Consider the following 26,178-nt stretch of genomic DNA (forward strand, 5'->3'; position numbering starts at 1 on the left):
ACTGATTAAAGTCTGCTCAGTTTGAAGCAGCAAGCTGTGAATAAAAGCTGTTTAGGAAAGGAAAGCTTGTTGAAGCAATCTCTCTGCTTTGCAAGGGGGCAAAAAATAGAGAAGTTGCTTTTGTGAAATGGTCAGCTATACAAATTTGATTAATAAATACAAATTTAAGAATTTAAGAATTTATCTGAATGAGAAGACAGCAACCAGTGATCATCACATCTCTCCCCGTCCCTTTTTCTCTCTATCATGTCTTTTTCATTTAGCAACCATTTTGCATAATAGCCAAGTTGTTTTTTAAGGCTTAGTGGTGCACAGTCTTATAATTTTGATAGGAGTTTGCTCTCAAAGCTTGTTTCAGTTTAGTTTCTGGATGTTTTGTTACCAGACTAGGTAACATCATCAGTAGCATTTTTTTATCCTATTCCTCTTTAACTTATATATGTCTTGTGTCTTATAATTTTTCCAATTGCTTTTCACCCTTAGATCCCAGATGCCTAAATGAATATTAACTTAGGGATTTTCAAACTATTTTAAACAGGGGGCCAATTCCCTCAGACTGTGGGGGGGGGGGGCAGACCAGTTAGGTTGGTGTGGCTAGATGGTCATGTGACTAGCTGGGTGTGGCCAATTTAACAGTCCATTAAACAATGCACCCAAATTAAACTTTTATTTGCTTTTGTTTGCATTTTGTTCTTTTGATTGACTTTTCTTTTTACTAGATCATTTTTTCAGTTGTTTAGGAATCTAGTGGTCCATTTTTGCAGCAATTCTTCTCAGTCACAAGGAGCTTACAATCGATAAGTCTGTCTGTCTGTCTGTCTATCATCTATTTATCTATCTATCTATCTATCTATCTATCTATCTATCTATCTATCTATCTATCTATCTATCTATCATCTATCTATCTATCTATCATCTATCTATCTATCTATCTAGCTTTTTTGGAGGTAGAAGAGGTGAAAACAGGCCCATTTTTGGCCTCCTGGAACATCCGCACGCCCCATTTTTACATCCCCCACCTCCAGAAAGTCTCTACAGGCCAAAAATAGTGAAAGCTCATATTTTGGCCTCCTGGGGCATCTGTGTGCCCCATTTTTTACCTCCCTGCCTCCAGAACATCTCTGCAGGCTAAAATTGGCCTTATCTTTCAGTTCCAGCCTGTGAGGCTCACGAAGGTAAGTCCAACTGAAATAGCTCCTCTCCTAACTTGAGAAAGTAAAGACTCTTGAAACAGATTATTTCAAAAGGAACCTTTAATCCAGCAGGATGGAAACCATTAGAAGCAAAACAGCATCTGAAAACCTTTAGGCCATGCAAATGGGATTAAGCTGATAATGACCGCTCCCCTTTATCTGAATGCAGATTCTGACCAATATACAAGTATGAAGATGCTTCCTTAACTCTTCTGCCCTGGGAGTCAATAAAATACACATTCCCATGGCTATCTCTAGTTAGACATCAAAGTAAGATATTCCACATGGCTACCATAAACATCCCTCCAGAGATGTTGGGACCTTCAGTCTCCCTGTGACAAGAAACCAGTAAAACTCAGTTGTTTCAGATGTAGCTAATGAATTAACTCCGAGGCTCTCCTTCTCCCAATCGAATGGCAGTATCACTTTTAGGGATCTGACACCAGCACTCGGCTGAACGGTGAGCGGGGTAGTGTGGGCAGGGCAGCGTCATGGTGCTGTGTGGGCTGGATTAATGGCTTCAGTGGGCCACATCTGCCTCAAGGGCCATAGTTTGAGGACCTATGATCTAGCTGTTCAAGGCAGGCAAAAAAACAGGAAGCTGTTTTAAGCTTTCAAAGCTCTGGCTACTGCCTTAAGTTCCATTTGATGTGTAATCACAAGACCAGATGGCAAAGCCCATTTTTATAGAATCATGTTTTATTGTAAAAAGCACCACCACATACACAATGAAATGCGGAGACTTTCAAAATCTCACTTAAATTTTATTTAAAAGTTCTTTTGTAAAGATTTCCTAGAAACAAAATAATGAAGAATTCTTACCCCAGCAAAAAAATATTAAAAATTATAAAACACATTACATTAGAAGATTGCCAGAAACCTTCTACACCATATTTTAAAAACTTTTGAACTTTGTTGTTATCCCAGCAGTGTACCAGTATCAGCAAATGCTGAATTTGTTACTAGTGTGATTGATCACACATACATAAAGCAAAATTGATATAAAGTCTAATCCAGCAAAAGTAAAAGTAGAATGAAAAGTTGACTCCTTTTTTTCTCACAACAGACATAAGGCTTTCCATCTAAAGTTATGTTCAGTTATGACAATGATAAAAGCAAGTATATAACAATGGCAATGTTTTTTTCCACATTCTTTTAGAATTCTTACAATAGCCAAAATAGGTAATGCTGGTAGAATCCAAAGTAAACACTAATTTGTTGAAACAAATAGAATTGGTAGTGGGTAAAATACTACATACTGTTGAAATTACAGAGTATATCCCAGACACAATGAGCATTCAATCCACAAACACTTTAGCACCATATTGATAAAATCGTGCAGCAAATACTTTCTTCAAGGTTTGGGCAGAAAGTAAAGCAGAAATAGCACAGTGCAAGGGAGCCTTATACCCTTAGCTTCTACATGGGGTATTTTGGCAATGGCTGACTCCTGGTTTTCTTAGAGGTATCTGTTGATATTTTGCTGTAATTAAGTTCCAATCATTGTCACAACACCAGACTTGATGTGAGCTGGAAAATGAACAATATTTTATTAAAATTTCAGTTCTGAAACATTTTCATGAAAATATTGTCTGATGAATTTAACAAAATACATAAAGGTACGCAAGAATTTTGAAGCAATTGCTGTTTTCTATAGCAGTTCCAGGACTGACTGCATAAAGTAAGCTGTGGCTTGCCACCGCACCAGAGGTGGATTCCGGATCCCATTGCAACCGGTACAGTGCAATGGGGCCCGGCGTCCCCCACATGCATGTGTGCAGCGTGTGCATGCATCCTTACCTCCACGACACCTCTGTGACACTGCAGCTGCTCAGTGGAGCATAGCACAGATGCCATACGCTGTATGCGCGGAAGCACCGAAGAGCTCAAAAACAGGTAAGGAGCTCGGGCAGGTGGATGGGCCCTCCAGAGCACCATACCGGAACGGTACTTGGTGCTCCTGGCAGGCACCGGTACACTCATACTGGGGCGTACCGCTTGCAACCTATCCCTGCACCACACCCTCAATCTTAACGTGTCTATGCAGTCTAGATGACTTCTATACATGCAACCCTGGGCAGGCTTTCCTTTCTCATTTATCTAAATCTACATAATCAGAAAGACCTCAGAAACTATATTAAAATACACTATGGAAAGCTGAGCAACTTTATGCCACCAAACATGTTTACTATCTTTTAAAAAATATTTTCTTGTCTATGATTCAAATTTTGGTTTAATACAGCAAACCACTAGAAACATTTGGCACTACATTTTAGGACTTGTCAATACAATGTCTATGACCTCTCTCTGCATATTACCATATAAACAATGCCATGTAACAGTGAAACATACCATAATTGTTTTACACACTTATTAATCACTTGTTCTTAGAAATAAAAGAATGCAGTTAAACAATTATCTATTTGTTACCTGAAACACAGACTTTTTCACAGTCTTTTTGTGTGTTAAATCTATTTTCATTTCCACCACAGCCACCATACCAGAATCTAGCACAACTTCCGGTTTTTGGATCAAAATACCATTTTAGAACAAAATCCCTGCAAGTACCATCTTCTTTCTTCAACTGACAGATACCTGTGCCTGCAAACCAAAAGACAAATAATCAGTACATCACTTCGTATAAAAAAAATAAAAGAACACTTTATGTGAATGTTAGTCACCAAAAAGTTCACACACATTCACCTGAACAATGCACGATAAAGCATTTCCAGTGACAATGAGCATGCTTTCTTCTGGAACAGTAATACACACATATAAAGTAGTATTCAGTTTTATTATATACAGCAGCATGCAGAATTAAAAGAAAATAAAGGATGATCTGTTGTAAAAGAGAGAAATCGTCCTCAAATGAGGAAGTAATACAAGTTAAGGCCAATGGAATTCCTGGAAGGTATCTTAAAAAGAAGAGAACTTTAGGTCTTGCTTTGTCATACCTTTAAATATTGATAGAGTACAAGGAGCTATGGAATTAAACTAAATAGAAATTTCAAGTAAAATTTCAAGTAAAAATAGACATAGAACAGTTCAATTTAAAAAACCCAAACTTCAGAAATATACAACGTGCTCCTGATAACAATGATTTTGCAAGTATTCATTCTACATGTGACTGCCCTTGAAGAATATCTGGAAGCTACAACTGCATGGGTCCCCATAGTGTGGGAATGACTGAGAATTGCTGGGTTAAGGTTTGTCAGTAACTGGGCATTTTGTGTGTGTGTGTGTGTGTGTGTGTGTGTGTGCGTGTGTAGAAATGTTATTAGTTCTGATATTGCTTCATTAATTTCTAAAGTCAGCTAGACTTTTACATTCTGCTTAAGCAATATCAGATCTACCAATACTTTGTTTGTACATTAAGCACAATAGATTCAGTGTATTGTTTTATAAATGTCACTCGTAAACATGTGAATGCAGCTGAATGGGTAATAGCTACCAGGATCTTGGCTAATATGGCGGGAAAATCCAAGAGAGTCTTATTTGCTTAGTCCTCAGTTGAGAGATGATCAGAAAACCCCAGAGAGACTGGGAAGTCAAAGAAATGTCTTAGAAGAAGGCAATGGCATATGGCAAAGCATTTTTTACATAGCTGCCAAGAAAACTACATGGACATGCCTCTATAGCTACCAGAAATTGTGCTCAAATCCAGGAAGGCTCTCTGTGTGTATGCATACATGTGTTCAGTACAATGATATCCAGATCAAATATAATTAATCAAACAAGTTACACATATTGCCTTCCTATTCTTGTTTTAAATATTTTTAGTTTTTAATAACATCAAGATAATGTGTTATCTTGTGTTAGCCTGTGTTTTCTTAAGTCTAAGAATTACTTAATGATCTCTGAAAGGTAGCTTAAACAACCATTTCATTAAATAATTATTTGCATCATTCTAATGTTCAGCTGTCTGGGTTAAATTTCCAAGTAATGGGAAAAAAGAAGGTCATTTGAAGTATTTGTGCCAAGAAATAATGTCATGGTTGAAAATTGTCCTGGTACTTTGATAATATTGTCATCATCATAAACTGATCTTTTGAATGATCTGTCTACTGATGCTGTCCAACCTGGTGTTCCTTTGAGCCTAATTAACGCATACATTTTTTAAAAATGGCCCAGTTTACCCATATAAACAATATTACCTCCAAGTCTCACATGGGATTGTTTTAAGGTACCTACATAGATTCGGTGCCATGTTTTTATTTGTTATACTGAGCCACAGTAGCAGAACGCAGCATTGTTGGCTACTTCTGCTGATCACTGGCTGCTAGCAGTTTGGCAGTTTGGGTCTCACCAACTCAAGGTCAACTCAATCTTCCATCCTTCCGAGGTTGGTAAAATGAGGACTCAGATTGTTGAGCACAATATGCCGAGTCTAAACCGCTTGGAGAGGGCTGTAAAGAACTATGAAGCGGTATATAAGTCTAAATGCTGTTACTATTGCTATATTCATATAACATTGAAATCTAAAATGAATTGTTTATTTTTCATATAAAGAGAAACTTAGATTAAATCTCTCATTTGTCGTGTATTTTTAATCTGAAGGGGGTGTCAGTCCCACAGCACTAAGTGTGGCAGCCCTGAAGATCCAAAGAAAAAGATAGCTTCCAGGGCTTCCAGGGGGGTAACTTTGAAGATCTTTCAAAAAAATATATTGAACAAATACATCCAAATCAGATAAATAAAATCTGAAATGATCCAAAGCCTGATGTTTTAAGAAAGAACATATAGGTGTATTATTCAAAGTAGAATGACTTCCTTGCATATGCATGAGGTACCAACAGCATCCTAAATTCCCTGAGTTTGCTAACATTGCATGAATCAGAAATTTATTAAATTAAAAGAAATACCTGGCAAGATATATTCTATTCAACAAAGTGAAGAGTCTAACTCATATACATAATCCTAGTCTATGATGGGACATTTTCCTTGATTCAGAAGACATCCATGAAACCAGGAATAGTTTACACTTGTTATTTATTCCCTAAAAAAATAAATCAAAATACTACAGATGTCCAGTGCTCCCAGTTTGAAGGCAAAAAGATGCTAATGTTAGAGCTCTCAATAACTTCATAACCAAAGACAGTTTTCCCAGCATAGCCTGGCATCTACAACAGGCAGACATGCAATGCTAGAAAAAGCCTGACTGCTAACGGATGCTATCTTCCCATCCCATGTACTTTACAGCACCTTTTGGCTTTTGAATTTGTAGTGAGGCACAATCTACAAAGTATACGGCACAAGAAGGCCTTGGATAAGTTGCAGATATATTATCTAATGGAAGAATACTTTATGGAGAGTGAAAGAAGAACAGACTCTTCTGTTTATTTAAAGCAGTTACAGGATATAAGAAAATATGTGGCTAAAAATATTTGATGTGAATAAAGACATTTCAAAATTTGCAGTGATTTGCAGAGAGCAGGCTGCTGGTATGAAAATAAGCAAAATGGGTTTTTAATTCATTTTTTTTAAATGAATGTGTGTGCAAATATAAATATGTTACTTGGGTGGAGCATAGATATCCCTTGGTTAATGACAGTGATTGGAACTGGGAATTATGTTGTTACATGACACAATTGTAAAGTGCAATACATGACCATGCCAACTTACAATAGCCGTGGTAGCAGTCCCAGTTGTGGTCACCAGGTGCACCACTTAGTCACTATTTGGGACCTCCTACTAGCTTCCTGACTTTGCATGAGAAGCTGACACTGAAGATCACAAATAGCAATCACATGGTCCCAGGATGTTGCAACATTATTAATTGCAAGCTAGTTGTCATATGACCAGAGGGATACGGCAACAGCTGCAACTTCAAGGATTGATTGCAAGACTCCTTGTTCACCACCATAACATTGAACAATTACTAAACAAATGGTTGTTAACAGAGGACTATTTGCAATTATCCAAGTAGAAAATGTATCTATGAACTTTCTTTTGAGCATGAAAAGCAACATTCTTTAGAAATAATTTTCTTTCTTTTTTCTGTTACTTTTTTTCTTTCTTGCACTTTTAAAGTTTATTTTTCTTTTTAGTTTGTATTATCTTTTGTTATTGTAATTGAAATTTTAATAAAAATATTATTTTAAAATAAATCTTTAAATAACAGTTGGTAAAAATGTATCTTTTTCTCGCATGTGTATTTGTGCCTTACAGCCTTCTGCTGAATCGTCTGAGATATTCCACATCTTGCTAAATAAATTAGAGAAGAGAAATATTTGTGTTTCTACTTCTTGCACCATCAAATGCTTCTTCCTTTTTTACAGGGAATGTGGGGAAAAGAAACAATCATACATTTTCAAGAAAATTAAAGCTAAATGAATTACATTGATCTTAGAATTCCAGAAACAGATTTTGACAGTTAAGATTAATGCTAAATAGGCTTCCTCAAAAGGAGAAGCTAATGGGGGATGCAGTTTAAAAAAGAAAGAAACTAAATACAAAATTGCAAACAACTTGGGTTGGGGGGTGGGGTGTTGTCAGAATGGAGACATGACAACACAAGCAGCCAATATAAGCTGCACAAAGACTTTACTGAATTCTGAAAACAAAGAAAGAACCCAAATATGAGGTTGAAAGGAAATGGTACTTAAAAGTAACTCTGTTATTGGTGAAATCCCTGAAACCAAGAGGGATAAAAAGTAGTTCTTCCAATCTGTGCAAAGAAAAGTAAAAGAAACTGTATAGTAACTACTCCAAAAGATGGTTGTATTGTTGGATAACAGGGAAATTTCTCCAGTCAACTTCTATTTTGGCTCATGAGGTTTTCTCAGGAAGTATTCCACCAGAAAAAGGTGAAGGGCAGCATGAAGGACCAGGATTTAAATTTAAAACTGTTAGAAGCCTTACATAAGATGTCATCTGTTTTTATAACTACAAGCCAGGATTCAACATTTCATATTTAAACCTTGAGTAATAAAGCAGCTTTTGTCACTCCAGGAACTTTTTAGCATGTAGAGATGGCCTTAATTTCGACTGGGAGAGAGAAATGTGTGGCCCTGTTGAGCTTGGATCTTTTAGCTGCTTTTGATCCCAATGGCTGTAGTATTTTTTAAAGAGAAAACCTACTGTCTTGTGATGACATGGTTCTTACTTTTTTTGGAAATTATCAGAAGTTACCTTTGGAAAAAAAATCTCTTAGTCATTGTCCTGGGGAATCCCACAAAGTTCCAATTTGTCTTGCCTGCTATCTAAAATTACTATGAAGCCACTGGGAGCAATATCAAGCAGTTACTACTAGTAACTGCTACTAGTACTGGCCTTTCAACTCCGGCAGTCCTTGGATGAAACCGATTATCTGGATTCCTTTCAGTCCGGATTCAGCCCTGGCTACAGCACAGAAACTGCTTTGGTCGCGCTAATCGATGATCTCTGGAGAGCCAGGGATAGGGGCCACGCCTCTATCCTAGTGCTCCTCGACCTCTCAGCGGCCTTTGATACCATCGACCATGGTATCCTTCTGCGGCGGTTGCGGGGCGTGGGAGCGGGAGGCACCGCTCTTCGGTGGTTCTCCTCCTACATCTCGGACAGGTCGCAGTCGGTGTTGGTCGAAGGGCAGAGATCGACCCCTAGGCCCCTCAACTATGGGGTGCCCCAGGGTTCTGTCCTGTCCCCCCTCCTATTTAATATCTACATGAAGCTGCTGGGTGAGATCATACGACGGCACGGGATAAAATACTACCAATATGCGGACGATACTCAGCTGTATCTGTCCGCCCCGTGCCAACTCAGTGAAGCGGTTGAAGTGATGTGCCAGTGCCTGGAGGCTGTCAGGTCTGGATGGGTGTGAACAAGCTTGCACTCAATCCCAACAAGACCGAGTGGCTTGTGTTTTTCCCTCCCAAAGATTGGCCTTGTATTCCATCTCTCAGGCTGGGGGTGAAATTATACGCCCCTCAGACAGGGTTTGCAATTTGGGAGTCCTCCTGGACCCACAGCTGACTCTAGAACATCATCTGTCGGCTGTGAGTAGGGGGACATTTGCCCAGGTTCACCTGGTACACCTATTGCATCCCTACCTGAACCGGGAGGCCCTCAGAACAGTCACTCACGCTCTTGTGACTTCAAGACTGGACTACTGTAAGGTGCTCTACATGGGGCTGCCCTTGAAGAGCATCCGGAGACTTCAGCTTATCCAGAATGCAGCTGCATGAGCAATTGTGGGTGTGCCTCGGTACACCCACGTTACACCTATCCTCCGCGAGCTGCACTAGTTGCCTATTGGGCTCCAGACGCGCTTCAAAGTGCTAGTCGTTACTTTTAAAGCCCTACATGGTATTGGACCTGGGTACCTGAGAGACCGCCTCCTACCAATTACCTCCCTCTGACCAATTAGATCCCACAGATTGGGCCTCCTCCAAATACCATCCACTAGCCAATGTCGACTGTCGACCACTCGGGGGAGGGCCTTCTCTGTGGCTGCCCCAGCCCTTTGGAACGATCTCCCCATGGAGATCCGGACCCTCACCACCCTTCAGGCTTTCCGCAAAGCTATTAAGACCTGGCTATTTCGGCAGGCCTGGGGCTGATGAGTTCCCAGCCCCACTCGAATTTGTTGTGACTGTTGTTTATCTTTTTAACTTGTTTTTGTCTCGTTTGTTGTTTGTATCCCCCCCCCTCATTTTGGTTTGTTCGCCACCCTGAGTCCCTTGGGAATAGGGCGGCATACAAGTGAAATAAACATTTCCAAACATTATTCCAATTACTCCCAAATATAGACTACTTCTCTTTTCCTTCCCCTATTTCCAAGATATAGGAGACCAGACAGACCATCTGGAGGAGAATTCAGACAAGATTTAAATTACTGTTGATTCTGTGGGTTCACTTCAGGATTTCAGTGTCAGACTCTACCACATCTCCATAGGCCAAGTCCGCACGAAGCGGCCAAAAAAGCTGACAGTCCTCATCGAGGACTCTCCATGCAAAATGGAGATTGACACTGGATCATCCTTGACCATAGTGCCTTGGGCAGCACTCAAGCAGGCTACCCCTAGCCTTAAGAAGCAGCATCTATGGGTTCCTGACATCCGCCTTCACGACTACCAGGGGAACCGAGTCCCCATCATGGGCCAGGGCACCTTCCAGGTGAAGACTTTCAAGACTTTCTGCGGCCAGCTACCAGTGATGGTAGTCAACGGAGACCTGCAGAGCCTCCTGGTTCAAAGCCCTGGGCCTAGAAGTGACCGGAATCAACACCATACAAGGCGAAAGCACTGATAGTCCCCTGGTAGTCCTTAAGGAGTTCAAGGACATCTTCGGCACCGGTCTAGGTAAGTATGTGGAGACCCCAATATCTTTTAATTTGGACCCCAATGTAGCCCCCATCAGGCTGAAACCCAGGAGAGTACCTTTCACTCTCTGCCCAAAAATTGATTTGGAACTGGACAAATTGATAGGCCAGGGAATCCTAGAGCAGGTAGATCATGTACGCTGGGACACCCCTATTGTGACACCTGTCAAGTCTGACAGGTCTGTCCACATCTGCCCAGACTACAAGTGCATGATAAACAAAGCTTTGCAACAAAGCGCTTATCCTGTACCCATTGTACAGCATTTACTACATTCATTAGGCCCCGGAAAAGTTTTCGCAAAATTAGACATGGCGCAGGCATACCAGCAGTTGTCTGTAGAGGGCATCATGGCCGAGACCCAAACCATTGTGATGCACAGGGGTGCATTCAAATGCAACTGCCTGCAATTTGGAGTTAGTATCACCCCTGGACTGTTCCAAAGCATCATGGAACAGCTTTTGCAGGGGATTCCAGGAGTTGTCCCCTATTTTGACGACACCTTGGTATCGGCTGCAAATAAGGCACAATTATTTAAAAGATTGTGATCTGTTCTGGCCAGAATCAGAGACAAAGGCCTCCGCCTCAAAAAGGAAAAATGCCAAATTAACATGCCAAGGGTTGAATTTCTAGGGTACCTCATCGACAGCTGTGGGATTCACCTGACCGACAAACAAATTAAGGCAATCCAGGACGCCCCTACACTTCGCAATCAGACTGAGCTGCAGGCGTTCCTCAGGCTCCTTAACTTCTACAGTATCTTTCTCAAACAGAAAGCCACAGTTACTGAACCTTTACATCGGCTTCTTTCAAAGAATACAAAGTGGTCCTGGGGCAAAGCCGAAGCATCTGCATTTGCCATGGTGAAGAGACTGCTGTCAGCGGACACATTTTTGGTCCAATACAGCCAGACCCTACCACTTGTTCTAACATGCAACACTTTCCCCGTTTGGCATCAGAGCCATCCTCAGTCACCGCATGCCCAATGGAACCAATGTGCTCATCGCCTATTACTCACGAACTTCGTCTGCTGCCGAGCAGAACTACAGCCAACTGGACCATGAGGCTCTGGCTGCAGTTGCTGGTGTTAAAAGGTTCCAAGAGTACCTCTATGGCTGTGACTTTGAACTTATCATGTACCACAAACCACTACTGGGCTTGCTGGCTGGGGACCGGCCTACTCCTTCTTCTTTGTCGCCGCGAATGACCAGATGGACAATCTTCCTCACGGCCTACAGTTATTGCCTCGTCCATCGACCTGGCTCTACATTGGGGCATGCCGACGCCTGAGTCGATGCCCACTGTCTGAACTGCTTGCTGGCCATACCCCCGAGGTGCCAGTCCTCCTCACTGATTGCCTAGAGACTGGTCCTGTCTCGTCTAGTGACATTGCTCGCCACTCTGCAAAAGACTCTACACTCAAACAGGTTTTGAACTGGGTGTGGAGGGGGTGGCCCAAGGGGCCTGTCGGGTCTGAATTTAAAATGTTTTACTGCAAACATGATGAACTGTCTGTAATAAATGGTTGTTTACTGTGGGGGGACTGGGTCATTGTTCCATCCAAACTGCGCATTGCAGTATTAGATGCTTTGTACATAGGGCATCCTGGAATTGTCAGGATAAAGTCTTTGGCCAGGAGTTATGTGTGGTTGCCTAACATGGACAGGGAGATAGAAGAACGGGTGGCTACCTGCCAGGGGTGGGTTTCTCGCCCCGTTCCAACCGGATCGGTTGGAACGAGGCCGGCGGCGTCCTCGCACACGCACGCAGCGTGCGCGTGCATGCACGCGGCATCCTCGCGCACACATGCGGCACGTGCGCACACGCACACGGCGCACGCATGCATACTAGCGTCTGCGCAATGCTCCAGCTGCTCCTGGAGGATCGCGCAGGCGTTCTGCGCATGTGTGGAAAGCGCAAAATTCGAAAAAACCGGGTAAGGAGCGGGCACGGGTGTGCGGGGGCGCACGGGCGCGGGGGGGGCTTCGCCGTTCCCGGAAGTTACTTACTTCCGGGTTCGGTGACCAACCGGATCGCAGGGACCGGTGCGAACCGGTCGAAACCCACCCCTGCTACCTGCACACTGTGCCAGGAGTCCAGACCAGCTCCCCCAGAGGCGCCCACTAAGGAGTGGGAGCAACCTCAAGCACCATGGTCTAGGATGCACATAAATTTCGCTGGCCCAGTTCACGGCCAGACTTTCATGGTAATTGTGGATGCCTACTCGAAATGGCTAGAAGTAGTCCTCATGACCTCTACCACGGCAGAAGCGATCATAAAGGCACTACAGAGACTTTTCTTCACTCACGGCCTGCCCAATATCTTGGTCTCTGACAAGGGGCCCCAATTTACGGCCATGCAGTTTGAGACCTACTTAGCAGCACAGGGAATCATACATGCCCTGGTCGCTCCATTTCATCTGGTCTCCAATGGTCAGGTGGAGAGAATGGTGAGATCTGCAAAAGAGGCCCTATCCAGGATGGGCCTGGGAGATTGGCAAACATGGGTTGATCAATTCCTCCTCATACAGCACATCACACCAAGTGCTATCACTGGGAGAAGCCTTTCCAAGCTTCTAATGGGTCGCCGGCTAAGGTTCACCTTAGACCAGCTACACCCAAACTACTCTGCCGCATCACCCCCAGGTTCAACAAGCAAAATAAAGAACTTTAATGTATGGGATTCAGTTTATGCCCACAACTACGCTGGGGGGGGGGACTCTGGATTCCTGCCACAGTAATAGGGATCACTGGAAATGTAACCACCAACAGGGGACCTTCTATGATATGTGGTGGACATGTCAGAAAGCCAAAGAATTCTGGACCAAAATTCAAAAATGGTTAGAAGAAATAATAGAACAAAAAGATTATGAAGGTGGATTATAGTAAACTCAACCGTTCACATATCTAGTGAAGAATCTTTTATTCTGATTAGAATGGAGCTCAGGACTTTATTACAAACCTAATTTTATTCAGTTATCTCTTTGCCTGTTTTTGTTTTAGGGATGATACTAGCTATCATCTTTCAATACACACATTTTCCTTGATCAAATTAATTTCAGATTTTTTTTCTTTTACTCATACCTTCTCTTGCTACCATTTTTGCTCTGCTTCTTAATTTCATTCTTGGAAATTTCCTCCTGGGTAAATTCTTCATGTGCACTTTCTGTCCTGTAAATGTTGAGACCAGTTATGTTACTATGGCTGTGATGCCTATAATGAGCATGCACAACCTAGAGCCTGGGTGGAAATAAATGTAAACTAAATTTAATTCTGCATGTTATTATTGTATAGTGTCTTCTTAAAAAGAAGATGCAACAGTTCTTCAGTGCTTCATTTTCTCCTCACAACAGTTAAAAAAGGTAAAGATTCCCCTCGCACATATGTGCTAGTCGTGCCCGACTCCAGGGGGCAGTGCTCATCTCCATTTCAAAGCCAAAGAGCGAGTGCTGTCCAAAGACGTCTCCGTGGTCATGTGGCTGGCATGACTAAACGCCGAAGACACACGGAATGCTGTTACCTTCCCACCAAAGTGGTCTCTATTTTTCTACTTGAATTTTTACATGCTTTCGAACTGCTAGGTTGGCAGAAGCTGGGGCAAATAATGGGAGCTCACTCAGTTACACAGCGCTAGGGATTAAACCCGTCGACCTTGCTGATCGACAAGCTCAGAATCTCAGCCATTGAGCCACTGTGTCCCTGTTTATCCTACACAAATAAAAAATATATGAACAATCAAGTATCTGCACAGTTTGTGGAGAAAATTATTGTTTATCATATAGCCAAAGGGTATTTTTTCATTTCATTGTGATTTCTTGTAGGTTTGTTATTAACAAAAATTTGGGTCCGATTGTTATTTACTTCTAATATTATGGAGAAGAGACAAGGATCATGGAATACCTATTATTTCACCAATTTTAACTAAACAGCTAACGAATCCCATTATTTAACAGGATGGTATTATGATAAGAATAATGTTTGTGATTAGTTCTTACTGGAAATGATCTTGTATAAAAATTTGGATTTCAGTGAAATAGATAAGATTATTCACTATATACTCTTAATTACAAATGTTATTGAATATATTTCTGAAACCAATGGCAAGCAGTCCCAAAACAAATTTACCAAGAATAAGTTTCATAAACTTCCAATGAAAATTTGTATCAATATGTTTTCAATCAAACTGGACAATGATTCAATAGGGTTCATTTGCTGGTTCCTTTCCATCTGCTTCATGGAAGAAACAGGGATTTTTTTTAATAACCATCTCTTGTTGCTGTTCTAGCTCAATAATTGACTAGTTTATATTTTCACCTTGTTTTAAAAATACTTCAGGCAAAATTAAGGTCAGAAAAACACAATTAGGATAGTGCAAAATAAAAATATGTCTCCCTATTGAAATCTAATTAGTTAATTAAAGTTCCAGACCCTGGGGATGGATAGATCATGTTTTGTATGTAGAATAATGTATTTAGAATAACAGAGTTGGAAGGGACCTTGTAGGTCATCTAGTCCAACAACAACCCCCTGCTCAAACAGGAGACCCTATACCAGTGGTGGGTTTCAAAAAATTTTGGAACCTCTTCTGTAGGTGTGGCCTATTTTCTGGGTCCACTGGTGGAACCTCTTCTAACCGGTTTGGTAGATTTGACGAACCGGTTCTACCGAATAGGTGTGAACTGGTAGGAACCCACCTCTGCCCTATACCATTTCTGACAGATAGCTGTCCAGTCTCTTCTCGAAAGCTTTCAGTGATGAAACTTCCACAACTTCTGAAGTTGTTCCAGTGATTGATTGTTCTCAATGTCAGAAAATTTCTTCTTATTTCTAGTTTTGAACCTCTCCTTGATCAGTTTCTATCCATTATTCCTTGTCTGGCCCACAGGTGCTTTGGAAAATAGGTTGACCCCTTCCTCTCTGTGGCAGCACCTCAAATATTGGAACACGGCTATCAGTTCTCCCCTGGTCCTTGTTTTCATTTAAATAGAGATACCCAATCCCAACAACCGTTCTTCATATGTTTTAGCTTCCAGGCCCCTAATCATCCTGTTGCACTTCTCTACACTTTTTTTAGAGTCTCAACATCTTTTTCATAGTGTGGTGACCAGGGCCGGATTTAGATGAAAAGAGGCCCTAGGCTATTCCACTTATGAGGCCCTTTCACCTCCCATTTTTAAATTTGTAAATTACATGAGAGACAATAAAATACATCATTACTGTGATATATATCAATATATATCAATATATATAGCTGGTCTCCCGACGGAGGGCGGCTCTGCTCTGCGGCAAAGGCAGCTGCGCTTAGCTGCCCGGCTCGGCCCCCTCGCCCTCACCTGCCTGGCCGCTGGTGGGCTCCGCGTCGACAGGGGGGATACTGGGAGCAGCCGCGCCTCTCGCCCGACCACCGGTGCCGGGAACATGGGCGGGCTCCCCAACTGCTGAGGTGCTGGAACGATCTTAACCAATACATTTTTATGTTTGTTTATTAGTCATATGCGTAGAATTTCTCCTTATTTTCGGTTCAGTGTTTTAGTGTTCACTGTTTTTAGAATAGTGTAATTTTAATTTTGCTAATAATTTGAATGTAGGCCCCTCTTGATCTTGAGGCCCTAGGTTGAAGCCTAGTTAGCCTATAGGAAAATCCAGCCCTGGTGGTGACCAAAACTGGATGCAGTATTCTATGTGTGGCCTTACTAAGGCTTTATAGAGTGGTATTGATATTGATTGAATCCCTCTGTAAATACAATTTAGGATTATGTTAGGTTTTTTTTGTCTGCCGCTGCACACTGTTGGCCCATATTTAATTGATTGTCCATTAAAATACATCCCTCTCACAGTTACTGCTATTAAGCCTGGTTTCTCAACCTACAGTATGTCAGGCATATGACAATCCATAGTTTCTCCAAAGTCATTCAAGGGTTCTCATTGATCTTTTCCTCCTCATCTTTCCTCAAACTCCCCAAATATAGTCCCCCACCCAAAGTTCATGTGCATGAGATGCACTAAATGTGTGTTTCTGCTTGTTTCAATTTTTTAAAAAGCTTTAATGAGGCAATTGGTCTTTTTTGTTTCTAGGACCAATTGATTGATTGCCTCTTAGTAACCATCTTCAGGTCCATAATCAGAAAAAAAAAACTTTTATTTCATTTTTTGCCATGCCCATTTCAGTAATTTATATTACTACTAAAAAGGGGGTTGCTTTAACTATTCTAATCCTTGGGATAACTGAAATGTTATTATTTTTCATGAACTTCTCAAAGTTTCCATTCACCTTATGTTCTCTTGTTCTCCAAGAGCTTCAGCTTCAGCTTCTTATTTTACTATAGCAAACAAATGTAAACCTATCCATTTCCTTTACTTTTTTGTTGTCAACAATGAATTACCTAAGTATACTTTTATCTTCTTAATATTTAGCATTTAAACATTTCCATGCTTATGTTTTTAATGGGCTCTTCTAAATCTTGGTTACATTGATAATCTGTGCCAGTAGTATTGACCCTGATATGTAAGAATTCCAGGATTTCAAGCTGGAATTTTTCTTAGTCCCATTTGCTGATGATGAATTTGCAGTGGCCTTCCACCTATAGAACATGTGCTCAGAAAAAAAATATTTGAGCAAATGCAGAGATATTATTATATAAAGTGAATAATGTCAAGATAACTTTGTCAATTATTTCATGTTTTCATCAGAGATGGCAATGATGCCAAATGCTCTGATTTGAAGTTGTTAGTGCAGAATACCAAGATTAGATTTTGCTACCTAGCTATTATGCTATTTCATTCCTTGACTAGCATTATGCCACAGCAGGAACTCCTACAGGATCAGACAGATAGGTATGGATGAGTGGAAAGATGGGGAGATTGGTATTCCTAGAGTCACTATTTAGAAATAATGATGGAGCATTAAGTGAAGTCTGTGGAATTCTGCATCACATCACATTCCTAGATAATGTCTCTCCAGAGAATATTAACCTAATGTCACAGTAAACATTGGCAATTTTCAGATGTTTATAAGAAAGCTTAAGCAAGAGAGAATAACATTCCTATATCACCATACCTATTGGTAACAATCCAAAAAGCAATGGATAACCAAGAGAAGAAAACAGCTGTTGTATATTTTATATTTAGTAGATAACTAAGAAGTATTATAAAACAATACATATGTATATTGGCATTAGTGTCTCCAAATTCTGATTGATTGCTTATTGTGAGTGGTTTAATATTTGTGAAGTCCTATCCCTGCATCTCCCACCTCCACGCTTGGTCCTAATAGATTTTCAAGAAAACATAAATAGGCTTCTCTTATTGGTTAGGCATATAGAACTTCAGCACTAGCCACCAAAGATTATATAACTTGGGGATGACCTGCATTTTTGGATGTTCTTTAAAAAAATCATCTGAAGCCTAATCCATTCACACAAAACCTCTTGGACATTTGACTTATTTTATGTCACTTGCTTCCATTTATGTCATTGTGTCAATTTACAACAATTGTGAATGATTTAAATATGGAAATGCTACAGATTATAACAATAATGTACATTCATATTTGATGGACACTCAGACATTGTAGATATTTCTCTTGTCCATTAAATCAAGGTTTCAACTTATTGCTATACAAGAAGTAACATCTTTTCTCTCATTTAATAAATTGCATCTACTTATCCACCATCTGCACATGACCTTAGAGCAAAATGTTCCTAATGGTGAAATAGAAGATATTCTTCTGGAAACATGAAAAATGAAATAATGTTCATATTACATATTATTTCTTCTTTGTTGATATCCAAAAGGCAGTGCTTGAAAATGTTCCAAGTTTGCTTTGAAGATTAGCATAAAGAGAGCACTGACTAGCGGTAGAAGAATACAGTGACTTGGACATTCTCCACAAGTTCTAGAAACCTATCTAAATATGGAGCTTGGATGTAAGATCCAAAGATATGTTGTCTTTTAGTCCCCTATGCCATAGATTTCTAAAATTGTTTATCTATGAGAATTTCTAAATAGAGGGTTTCAAAGATCTTGTAACTGAAAGTTTTTATAACCAGCTGACTGATAATGCAGACTCACAAATTAGCTGTGAAGTCAAATGTTCTGATGTATAAAGTTTGGTCTTAGGATACAATGTGGGAAGTTGCCTTACATTTAGCCAGATCATTAACTCATTCAGCTCCATATTCTATAAACTGGCTGTCCAAGGTTTTTTTTTTTTTTTACATTTCAGTTCTAGAATCATTTCATTCTATTCTTAGCAGCTTTTATCTTTTTAGAGTCAAAGATTATTAATTCTCCCATTCAGATTTTCCTATTACTAAAACCAACTAGGATGTGTGGATGGCAAAAATAAACAAAAAACCAACCCCAACCCTTACAGGATCTGCTTCTTAAATTTCTTTGAAGAGCTTTCCCTTTGGCCCAAATCCTGACTTCTTTAGAGATGTTAGTCTTGGAAGAAAGTATTTGGGTTTTTAAAACTCCTGCTAGCATCGGGTTCTCAATGCAGGGCAGGATGGAGAAAACTTCCATGGCATCATTTTAAGTGAGTGTTTTGATTGAATGGTAAGGAATGGCCACACTGTCTATGAAAAAAAGAGAATATCTCTTCTAAGTCCATATGTAGACAATAAAAAGAACTGAAAGAAGTTTCAACTAAAAGAAACAAAAAGGAAGTTCAACAACCTCCTACTAACTAAGGTAACCATATTTGGTCTGCAAAAAGAAAATCCCTGTCTCCTTGCTACAACCTTATGGTAATCTGGATTTTTGTGCCCCAGATGCAGGCACTATTTTTTGCCACAAAGTTAAAGCAACATTATGAAGTTCCTCCACTATGGAATCTGAAACTTGTCTACCATTCTTGAGGAAGTACTTTTTGAAACCGAGACTGCCCTCTCCACGTAGGAAATAAATAAATTGTAGCTGCATTCTATAATATTTTTACACCAATACTGGGGTTTCTTTTTAGATATTAAGGTTGCATGCAAACAGAGACAGAAAATATGGGATTATTATTGTGAAAAAACAACATGAAGGCACACTGTATGGTTATCTTTGACCAACGGCCATGACAAGCATCCAAGACATAGTTTTAGGACAAATGGTTGGAAGTACAATCCTCTCCATTTCTGACTTTACCTGACAAATGACTTTTCTCAAGGAAAGGAAGCTGCGTGTCTTTCTCATCTGCTGTAGAGAAAAAGTGTGTGGAATTTGTGTTTAAACTATTTTTCCCCTCTGTTTGGAAACTTTATTTCACAATATTGAAAGTACAAAATGGGTTAATCCTATTTGGTACTTACATGGCTTCATACATCTGCTAATGCAGTCAGCTTCTGTCTCAAATCTATTGGCATTACCGTTACACCCACCATACCAAACCTGGGTGCAGATCTTGTTTTTGTAGTCAAAGTACCACTTAACCTGATACTCCTTGCACTGCGTGCCCATGTCAAGGTCCAGTAAGCAAGGATCTGTTAAATTTGAATTTCAACATGTGCAAAGGTTAAATGACCCTGAAAATATTAAAAGCTTCGAAAAAGGCACAAGATGCCAAACCCCCCAAAAATAAACATTTTCAACAAACAAAAAAGAAGTAGAATACAATCTTTCACTAATGATTTTTACAGAAACTATATGGAAAATAATAATCTTGCACTGCTAATAAAATCAAAGATATGCCAGGCAGCCAGTGCATGAGTGTAAATATTGTATTGACTCATGTCTTACACAGATGGGCTGTAAAAGTGCTACATTTCTGCATGCCTCTGTTAAGTCATTAGCCAAATCCAGTGCAGAGTAGCAGTCAGAAATATAAAAAGCAGAGTGGAGAAAATGCAAAAAGGATATAGTCGCAAATTTTACAACCCACTGGATCTGTATGGTTGTTTCCTGAAATTACACTGTTCTTATTTTATTACCAATGGGCCAATCCTACCCTCAGTACAAATAATACCCTTCTTGTAAGACCTGTACCTTCTTAGATGTAGAAAGTGAATTTCAGCACATCTTTTCCTGTGGAGCCTTTATTCTACTTCCTGTCCACTTATTTGGATTTGTTGACCTTCTCAATTAAGGACCAGTACTGTACTGATGTCAGCACTCACTATACTGCTCAACTGAGGGCAAGTGAACCCAGAGTTTAAAAGGAAGTTGATTATTAAGCTATACTGTGAATTTGTCGAGTGTTGCCTAGTTCTGGAAGTGCTTCCTATGACACTATCACACTTTTAAAGTATTTGCCAGGAGAAGGAAATTGAATTTACAATCTTAGAGTCTTATGGGTTGGCAAGAGCTGAGATTCCCAGGCTCTTCTCAATACAAAAAGCAGAGTAGCCGTTGCTTGGAGGATTTAGGATTATTTGAATAAAACCTTAATTGTGTTAGAATTGGACAATGGTGTGACCTAAATATAAGCTCGGAGGAAAAAAGAGATTTAAAATAATAAAAATAACATAGAATAATTAATTAGGGGTTAATATACTGTTTACAAAACAGTTCTTTCAATGAAGTTGGTCATACAATTTTTAAAATCATTTTATCCACTTTACAGATAGTCCTCGACTTATAATCACAATTGAGCCCAAAATCTTGAATTTTAAGTGAATTTTGGCCCATTTTATGTCCCCCTTTGCCACAGTTTTAAGCAAATCACTGCAGATGTTAGGTGGACCATGCAGCCATTAAGTGAATCTGGCTCCCCCCACCCTTAACTTTGCTTATTGGAGGCTGGCTGGAAAAGTTACAAATGGTGATCACATGATCCTGGGACACTGCAACTGCCATAAATACATGCCAGTTGCCAAGCACTCAAATTTTGATCACATGGCTATGGGGATCCTACAACAGTTGTAAGTGTGAAAAAGGTCATATCACTTTTTTCAGGGTCATTGTAACTTCGAATGGTCACTAAACAAATAGTTGTAAGTCAAGGACTACCTATACTTGAAATGTTTATATTCTTTACTTTATATTTTGCTTTCTACATCTATACTGAAGTTTATTCCTTCTTCTTGGTTGAACAATAAGGCATTATCTTGTCTCAAAAACACAGGCTATTCAGTGAAGCACTTCCCATAGCCATTTGGAAGAGTGTACATGAGCACACAGACACACACAATGCACACAGTTTCCTACTGTCTCCACCCAAAATCATGTCATGGCATCTTCAAAAACAATGTGATGTGACTAGAGGGGATTTTCTCACACTAGGAACTTTTATAAGTGAATACAAGTCCGAAAGAAAAGGGTTATCATTATTACATGAAATTTACATGGCTCACTTGCAAAAGAATAGTTGAAAAGAAGTTAAACTAGACATGGACAAGAGACTTTGAAGAACCAGTTCAGTGCTGCAACAACTGTGTCATAAAGGCTGAAAATTGATAACAGAAAAATAAGTGCAGTTATGGACATTATAAAGAGAAGAATAATGGAATTAGACAGACAAAGATGAAAATGATTAAAGAAATTAATCTGTAATGCAAATATGTAAAATCTACTATGTTTAGGGAAAAGATATCTCCACCAATTTCCAACTAAAGCTTTGCAAAGCTCAATGTTTTCAAAGTTCTCTTTCAGAATTTATCTCTTATAAAAATAGTTTTCTACATTTTTCTATGATTAACTTCATAAAAGGGAATAGCATATTCAAAACAGCATTGCTGGGTAGCCTGTATGAAGATATCTAGTACCTTTCATCAAACCTTCAGTTATCAATTTGAATGAAAGGAAATCCTAGTATTTTTTTTTCATATGGTCTTACAGAAGTTTGCAGACTTTAAAAAAATGTGAGTTCTACCATGATCATGAACATTATTAGAAATGCCTGGCATGGAAGTTCAGGCCAGAATTCATAATATGCAACAGAAAAAAAACAGAAACAAACAGAAACAATAGATTATGGGAAGCTAAAACAAAGCAAAATAAAATACTCATCTGAATTTGAAATTTGAAAGAATTATGTGGCTTATATCTTTCCTATTAATGGGCAATGCACAAGGAAGTTCAAATATTGTTAGCAGTAAAGATAGTATCAAATTTTGAAAAATAACAAATCCAATATCAATTCAACCCATCTTAGTTTTGTAAAATTATATTATCTACCATAGTTTTTCAAATCTTATGAACAGGTGAATCAGAATGGCAGCAAAATAAAAACTGATTTTAACAGAAGTTTCATTAAAATTATGACAATTTCATAAACTTGTCATATTAACATAAATTATTATAACAAAAAAATTAACACAACAATCACATTCAGAACAAATGTGAATTATCTACATATTGTTAATAACTGAGTTTAACACAGTGATTTGTTAATGGTTGGTTACAAAAATAAATAATTACTTGAGCTAAGACATATGGCAAAGAAATGAGCACAGGATTTTACAGTGACACAACATCACATAACTCAGACTTTTCCAATGAGCCATAAGAAAATATATTTTCCATTACCCGCAGAAACATTTTATGCTAGGATGACTGGTGGTCTATTAGGGTTGGCAGGGCTTTGGAAATAATTCAAAAATGAACCTTTGATACATGAACACAGCACCTGACCACAATCCTTTAAAACAGATGTTTGTCACACAGTTGCCCTATGCAACTACCAATTGACATAGCATAAGGTAAGACATGGCTACTTTGAAAGAACTGCAGATAGGGATACATTTATACCAATATGCAGTTGCAGGATATGAAGCTAAGTAATTGTCTGCTGAAGGAGTGAATGAGCCAACATTTGCCCTCCAAAATGCAAATGGATAGTACTACTAGAACAGTAGTGATAGGCCTTCTTTTGGGAAGAAGATCATTAAGATAGCAGATCAAGTCTCCCTAGCTGTAATCACTGAAGAAATGTAATCAGTTCCTAGGATTTTTTCTTTACTTACAATTTCCTAAAGCTTTAAACCTTACAATTCTGAAGAATGTCTTACCCTTACTAGGGTCAAAGGATCTGTAAAAAGTGCAATTGTGGGCATTTTCCCCGAAAGACTATTGCAGGGCTGTGCAAAACCAGCTATTCTTCCTTTTTACACACCTTTATACAATGTGAAAAGCTTACATACATACATGCATGCATACATACATACATACATACATATACATACATACATACATACATACATACATACATACATACGAACCAATGCATCTCACTACAGAAGAATTGTACACAATATGGTACATTTCATTTGAGCATCCTCTTAGCTCTTTTGGAATTTTCAAAATCACCCTGTATTAGAATCCAGCTTTAATTTCTACAATCCTGTCATGCTCCATTGAGAATCAACAATAATAGTACTACTTGCTGGCTCTAGCTAATGGAAACTCTAGTATAAAGCGTGGGACATCTGGGGTTCATGGCTTGCCACTTACTTTGAGATAAAAACTTCCCTGGCACATTATGTTTACCCTTTAGTTTACATATTTTACTGTTCCACAAAAATCAACCAGTATCCTTCGTTTCAGGTAGCATATCATGTTGGTGCCATTTTAGATGTTTTCTCTAGAACATAGTTTAATCCAGGAGTCCCCAACCCCTGGTCCGTGGACCGGCACAGGTCCACAACATGCCAGAAACCAGTCTACACAAACAGCCGCATCCATGGGATGCAGGCAGCATGCAAAACCACATCCCTCTAGTCTGTAGAAAAACCTCTCTCCACGGAACTTGTCCCTGGTGCCAAAATGTTTAGGGACTTCTGGTTTAATCCATCCAAACTTTCATTTCCAATACCTCTGAGATCTTTCATAGCTTGGACTCACCTTTTTCAGGGACATTCAAAGGTTCAGTGTTCACCATTACATTGGTTGCTGCTGCTGCTCCTGCTGCTCCTGCTGCTCCTGCTGCTCCTGCTGCTCCTGCTGCTCCTGCTGCTCCTGCTGCTCCTGCTGCTCCTGCTGCTCCTGCTGCTCCTGCTGAAGGGATCTTGGCTGCTGGCATGCTCTCTGTAGAAAGCAAGCCAAGCAATAGTGAGGGTGGGCTCAGGAGGACTCAAGTCACAGCAATAAACTTTTTTACTTACATCCAGACTAATTGAGACATTGCACACAACACTTCTTCAGCTTTATATGCAATCATACATAAAGAAAAAGAAAGCTATAGTGTGTTTTAACATTACAATTTTAGCAAGCACAGTGCCTAGCAATCAATTAAAATCATGGAAATATAATAATATACAGATGTATATTTTGAATATTATGTAACAACTGACTATATCTAGTAATCTAGTTATGATTACTTATTATGAACTTCGTTTTTAAAAGAGACATTTTGAGCAAACTTGCCTGAAATATAACGAAGGTAGTATTCAAATCAGGCACTTCATTCAGAAATAGATTTCTCACTAGAAATTATGCTTCAGCAATGTAAAAATGCAGGAAGAAGGCATTATTCCTTCTGAGTAGACACTTGGAAGTTGCAGATCAATATTAATCAAATTGTTACAATATTATCTTTTTCTCCTACTGTAAAAATCTATCAAATGAATACCTCACTATAGCATATAATGCTGCTTATAAATGTGACCCAAATACATAGTATTAATTGGGCTATGTGTCATTACTATTAGGACAACATACTGGTTTGCTTCTTCTTATATCCAAAAACCAAAATTGATAGAAAAAACAATGCACTTAATTTAAATACCCAAGATAACTTACTTGTATTAAATGTTCCCCTATAAGTAGCTTTGGCCTGGGCATTATGATAACCTGTGATAGCAACATGATACTTTTGTCCACTCTGAAGATCTCCAATGACTCTTTCATTGTTAGTTAAATTAAGCTTCAAAACTATGGAGTGGTCATGTGCTGAGGAGACTGTGATGTGATAGACATAGACATTCTGAGGCTCAGGAATCATCCAATGCAGCTTAGCACTGTTTTCAGTGATATCAGTTATTTGGACTTCTCCATTATGTTTAATCACTGTTGAAGAAAAGAAAAAACTAATAAAAGAACAGAATTAATAAATTCAGGATTTTAAGGATGTTCAGGATAAGACTTATATAAAAAAAGATATTCATAAAAACTTAGCTGATCTTACCGAACACAAAAATCACCCAACAGGGAAGGTGGGGGGAAAATATCTATAATAAGCTAAGAATATTCCAATATGCTAGAACCTTTAATTGCACGTGGAACTGTGTACTATTTGCAATCTAAAAAAAGATTGCAAACATTTCCAGAACCCAGTTGACATATACTTATTTTGTAAATCATTTACTTAAGACCTGCCTGCTAATAGGCATAAAAAATGAACGGATCACATTTTGCACTCGAAAACACAAAAAGAAGCTGTAATTAAGCGCCTTAAATACAAACTATTGGACCTGGGTACTTGAGAGACCGCCTTCTGCCAATTACCTCCCACAGACCCGTTAGATCGCACAGGGTCGGCCTCCTCCAGGTTCCGTCTACCAGCCAATGCCATCTGGCTACTACCCGGGGGAGGGCCTTCTCTGTTGCAGCTCCGGCCCTCTGGAATGAACTCCCTGCGGAGATTCGGACCCTCACCCCTCTCCAGGCCTTCCAGAAAGCCGTTAAAACCTGGCTGTGCCGGCAGGCCTGGGGTTGATGAGTTCCCCTCCCCTCTTGACTTGTATGGCTGTATGACTCTTGTGTATTTTAATTATATGTATTGTGTTTGTATCCCCTTTCCCCTTTTGAGTTGTTCGCCGCCCT

General features: G+C 39.5%; 1 protein-coding gene across 1 annotated transcript in view; it reads right to left on the minus strand.

Moving 5' to 3' along the window:
• Positions 1 to 1,269: 1,269 nt before the first annotated feature.
• The window catches only part of COL6A3 (collagen type VI alpha 3 chain), a 128,678-nt gene continuing 103,769 nt past the window's right edge, over positions 1,270 to 26,178 (minus strand). Inside the window, exons 40-45 of the mRNA XM_087716595.1 lie at positions 25,156 to 25,422; positions 24,259 to 24,441; positions 19,791 to 19,961; positions 19,627 to 19,677; positions 3,624 to 3,794; positions 1,270 to 2,723 (exon numbers count right to left, since the gene is read on the minus strand). Of these exons, the coding sequence (XP_087572721.1) occupies positions 2,683 to 2,723; positions 3,624 to 3,794; positions 19,627 to 19,677; positions 19,791 to 19,961; positions 24,259 to 24,441; positions 25,156 to 25,422 (884 nt within the window). The 3' untranslated portion in view covers positions 1,270 to 2,682. The remainder of the gene's footprint in view (positions 2,724 to 3,623; positions 3,795 to 19,626; positions 19,678 to 19,790; positions 19,962 to 24,258; positions 24,442 to 25,155; positions 25,423 to 26,178) is intronic.

This window comes from Thamnophis sirtalis, unplaced genomic scaffold, assembly GCF_051295495.1.
Source record: "Thamnophis sirtalis isolate CommonGarterSnake01/CBP01778 unplaced genomic scaffold, rThaSir2_p1.2 scaffold_5, whole genome shotgun sequence".
Lineage (NCBI taxonomy): Eukaryota > Metazoa > Chordata > Lepidosauria > Squamata > Natricidae > Thamnophis > Thamnophis sirtalis.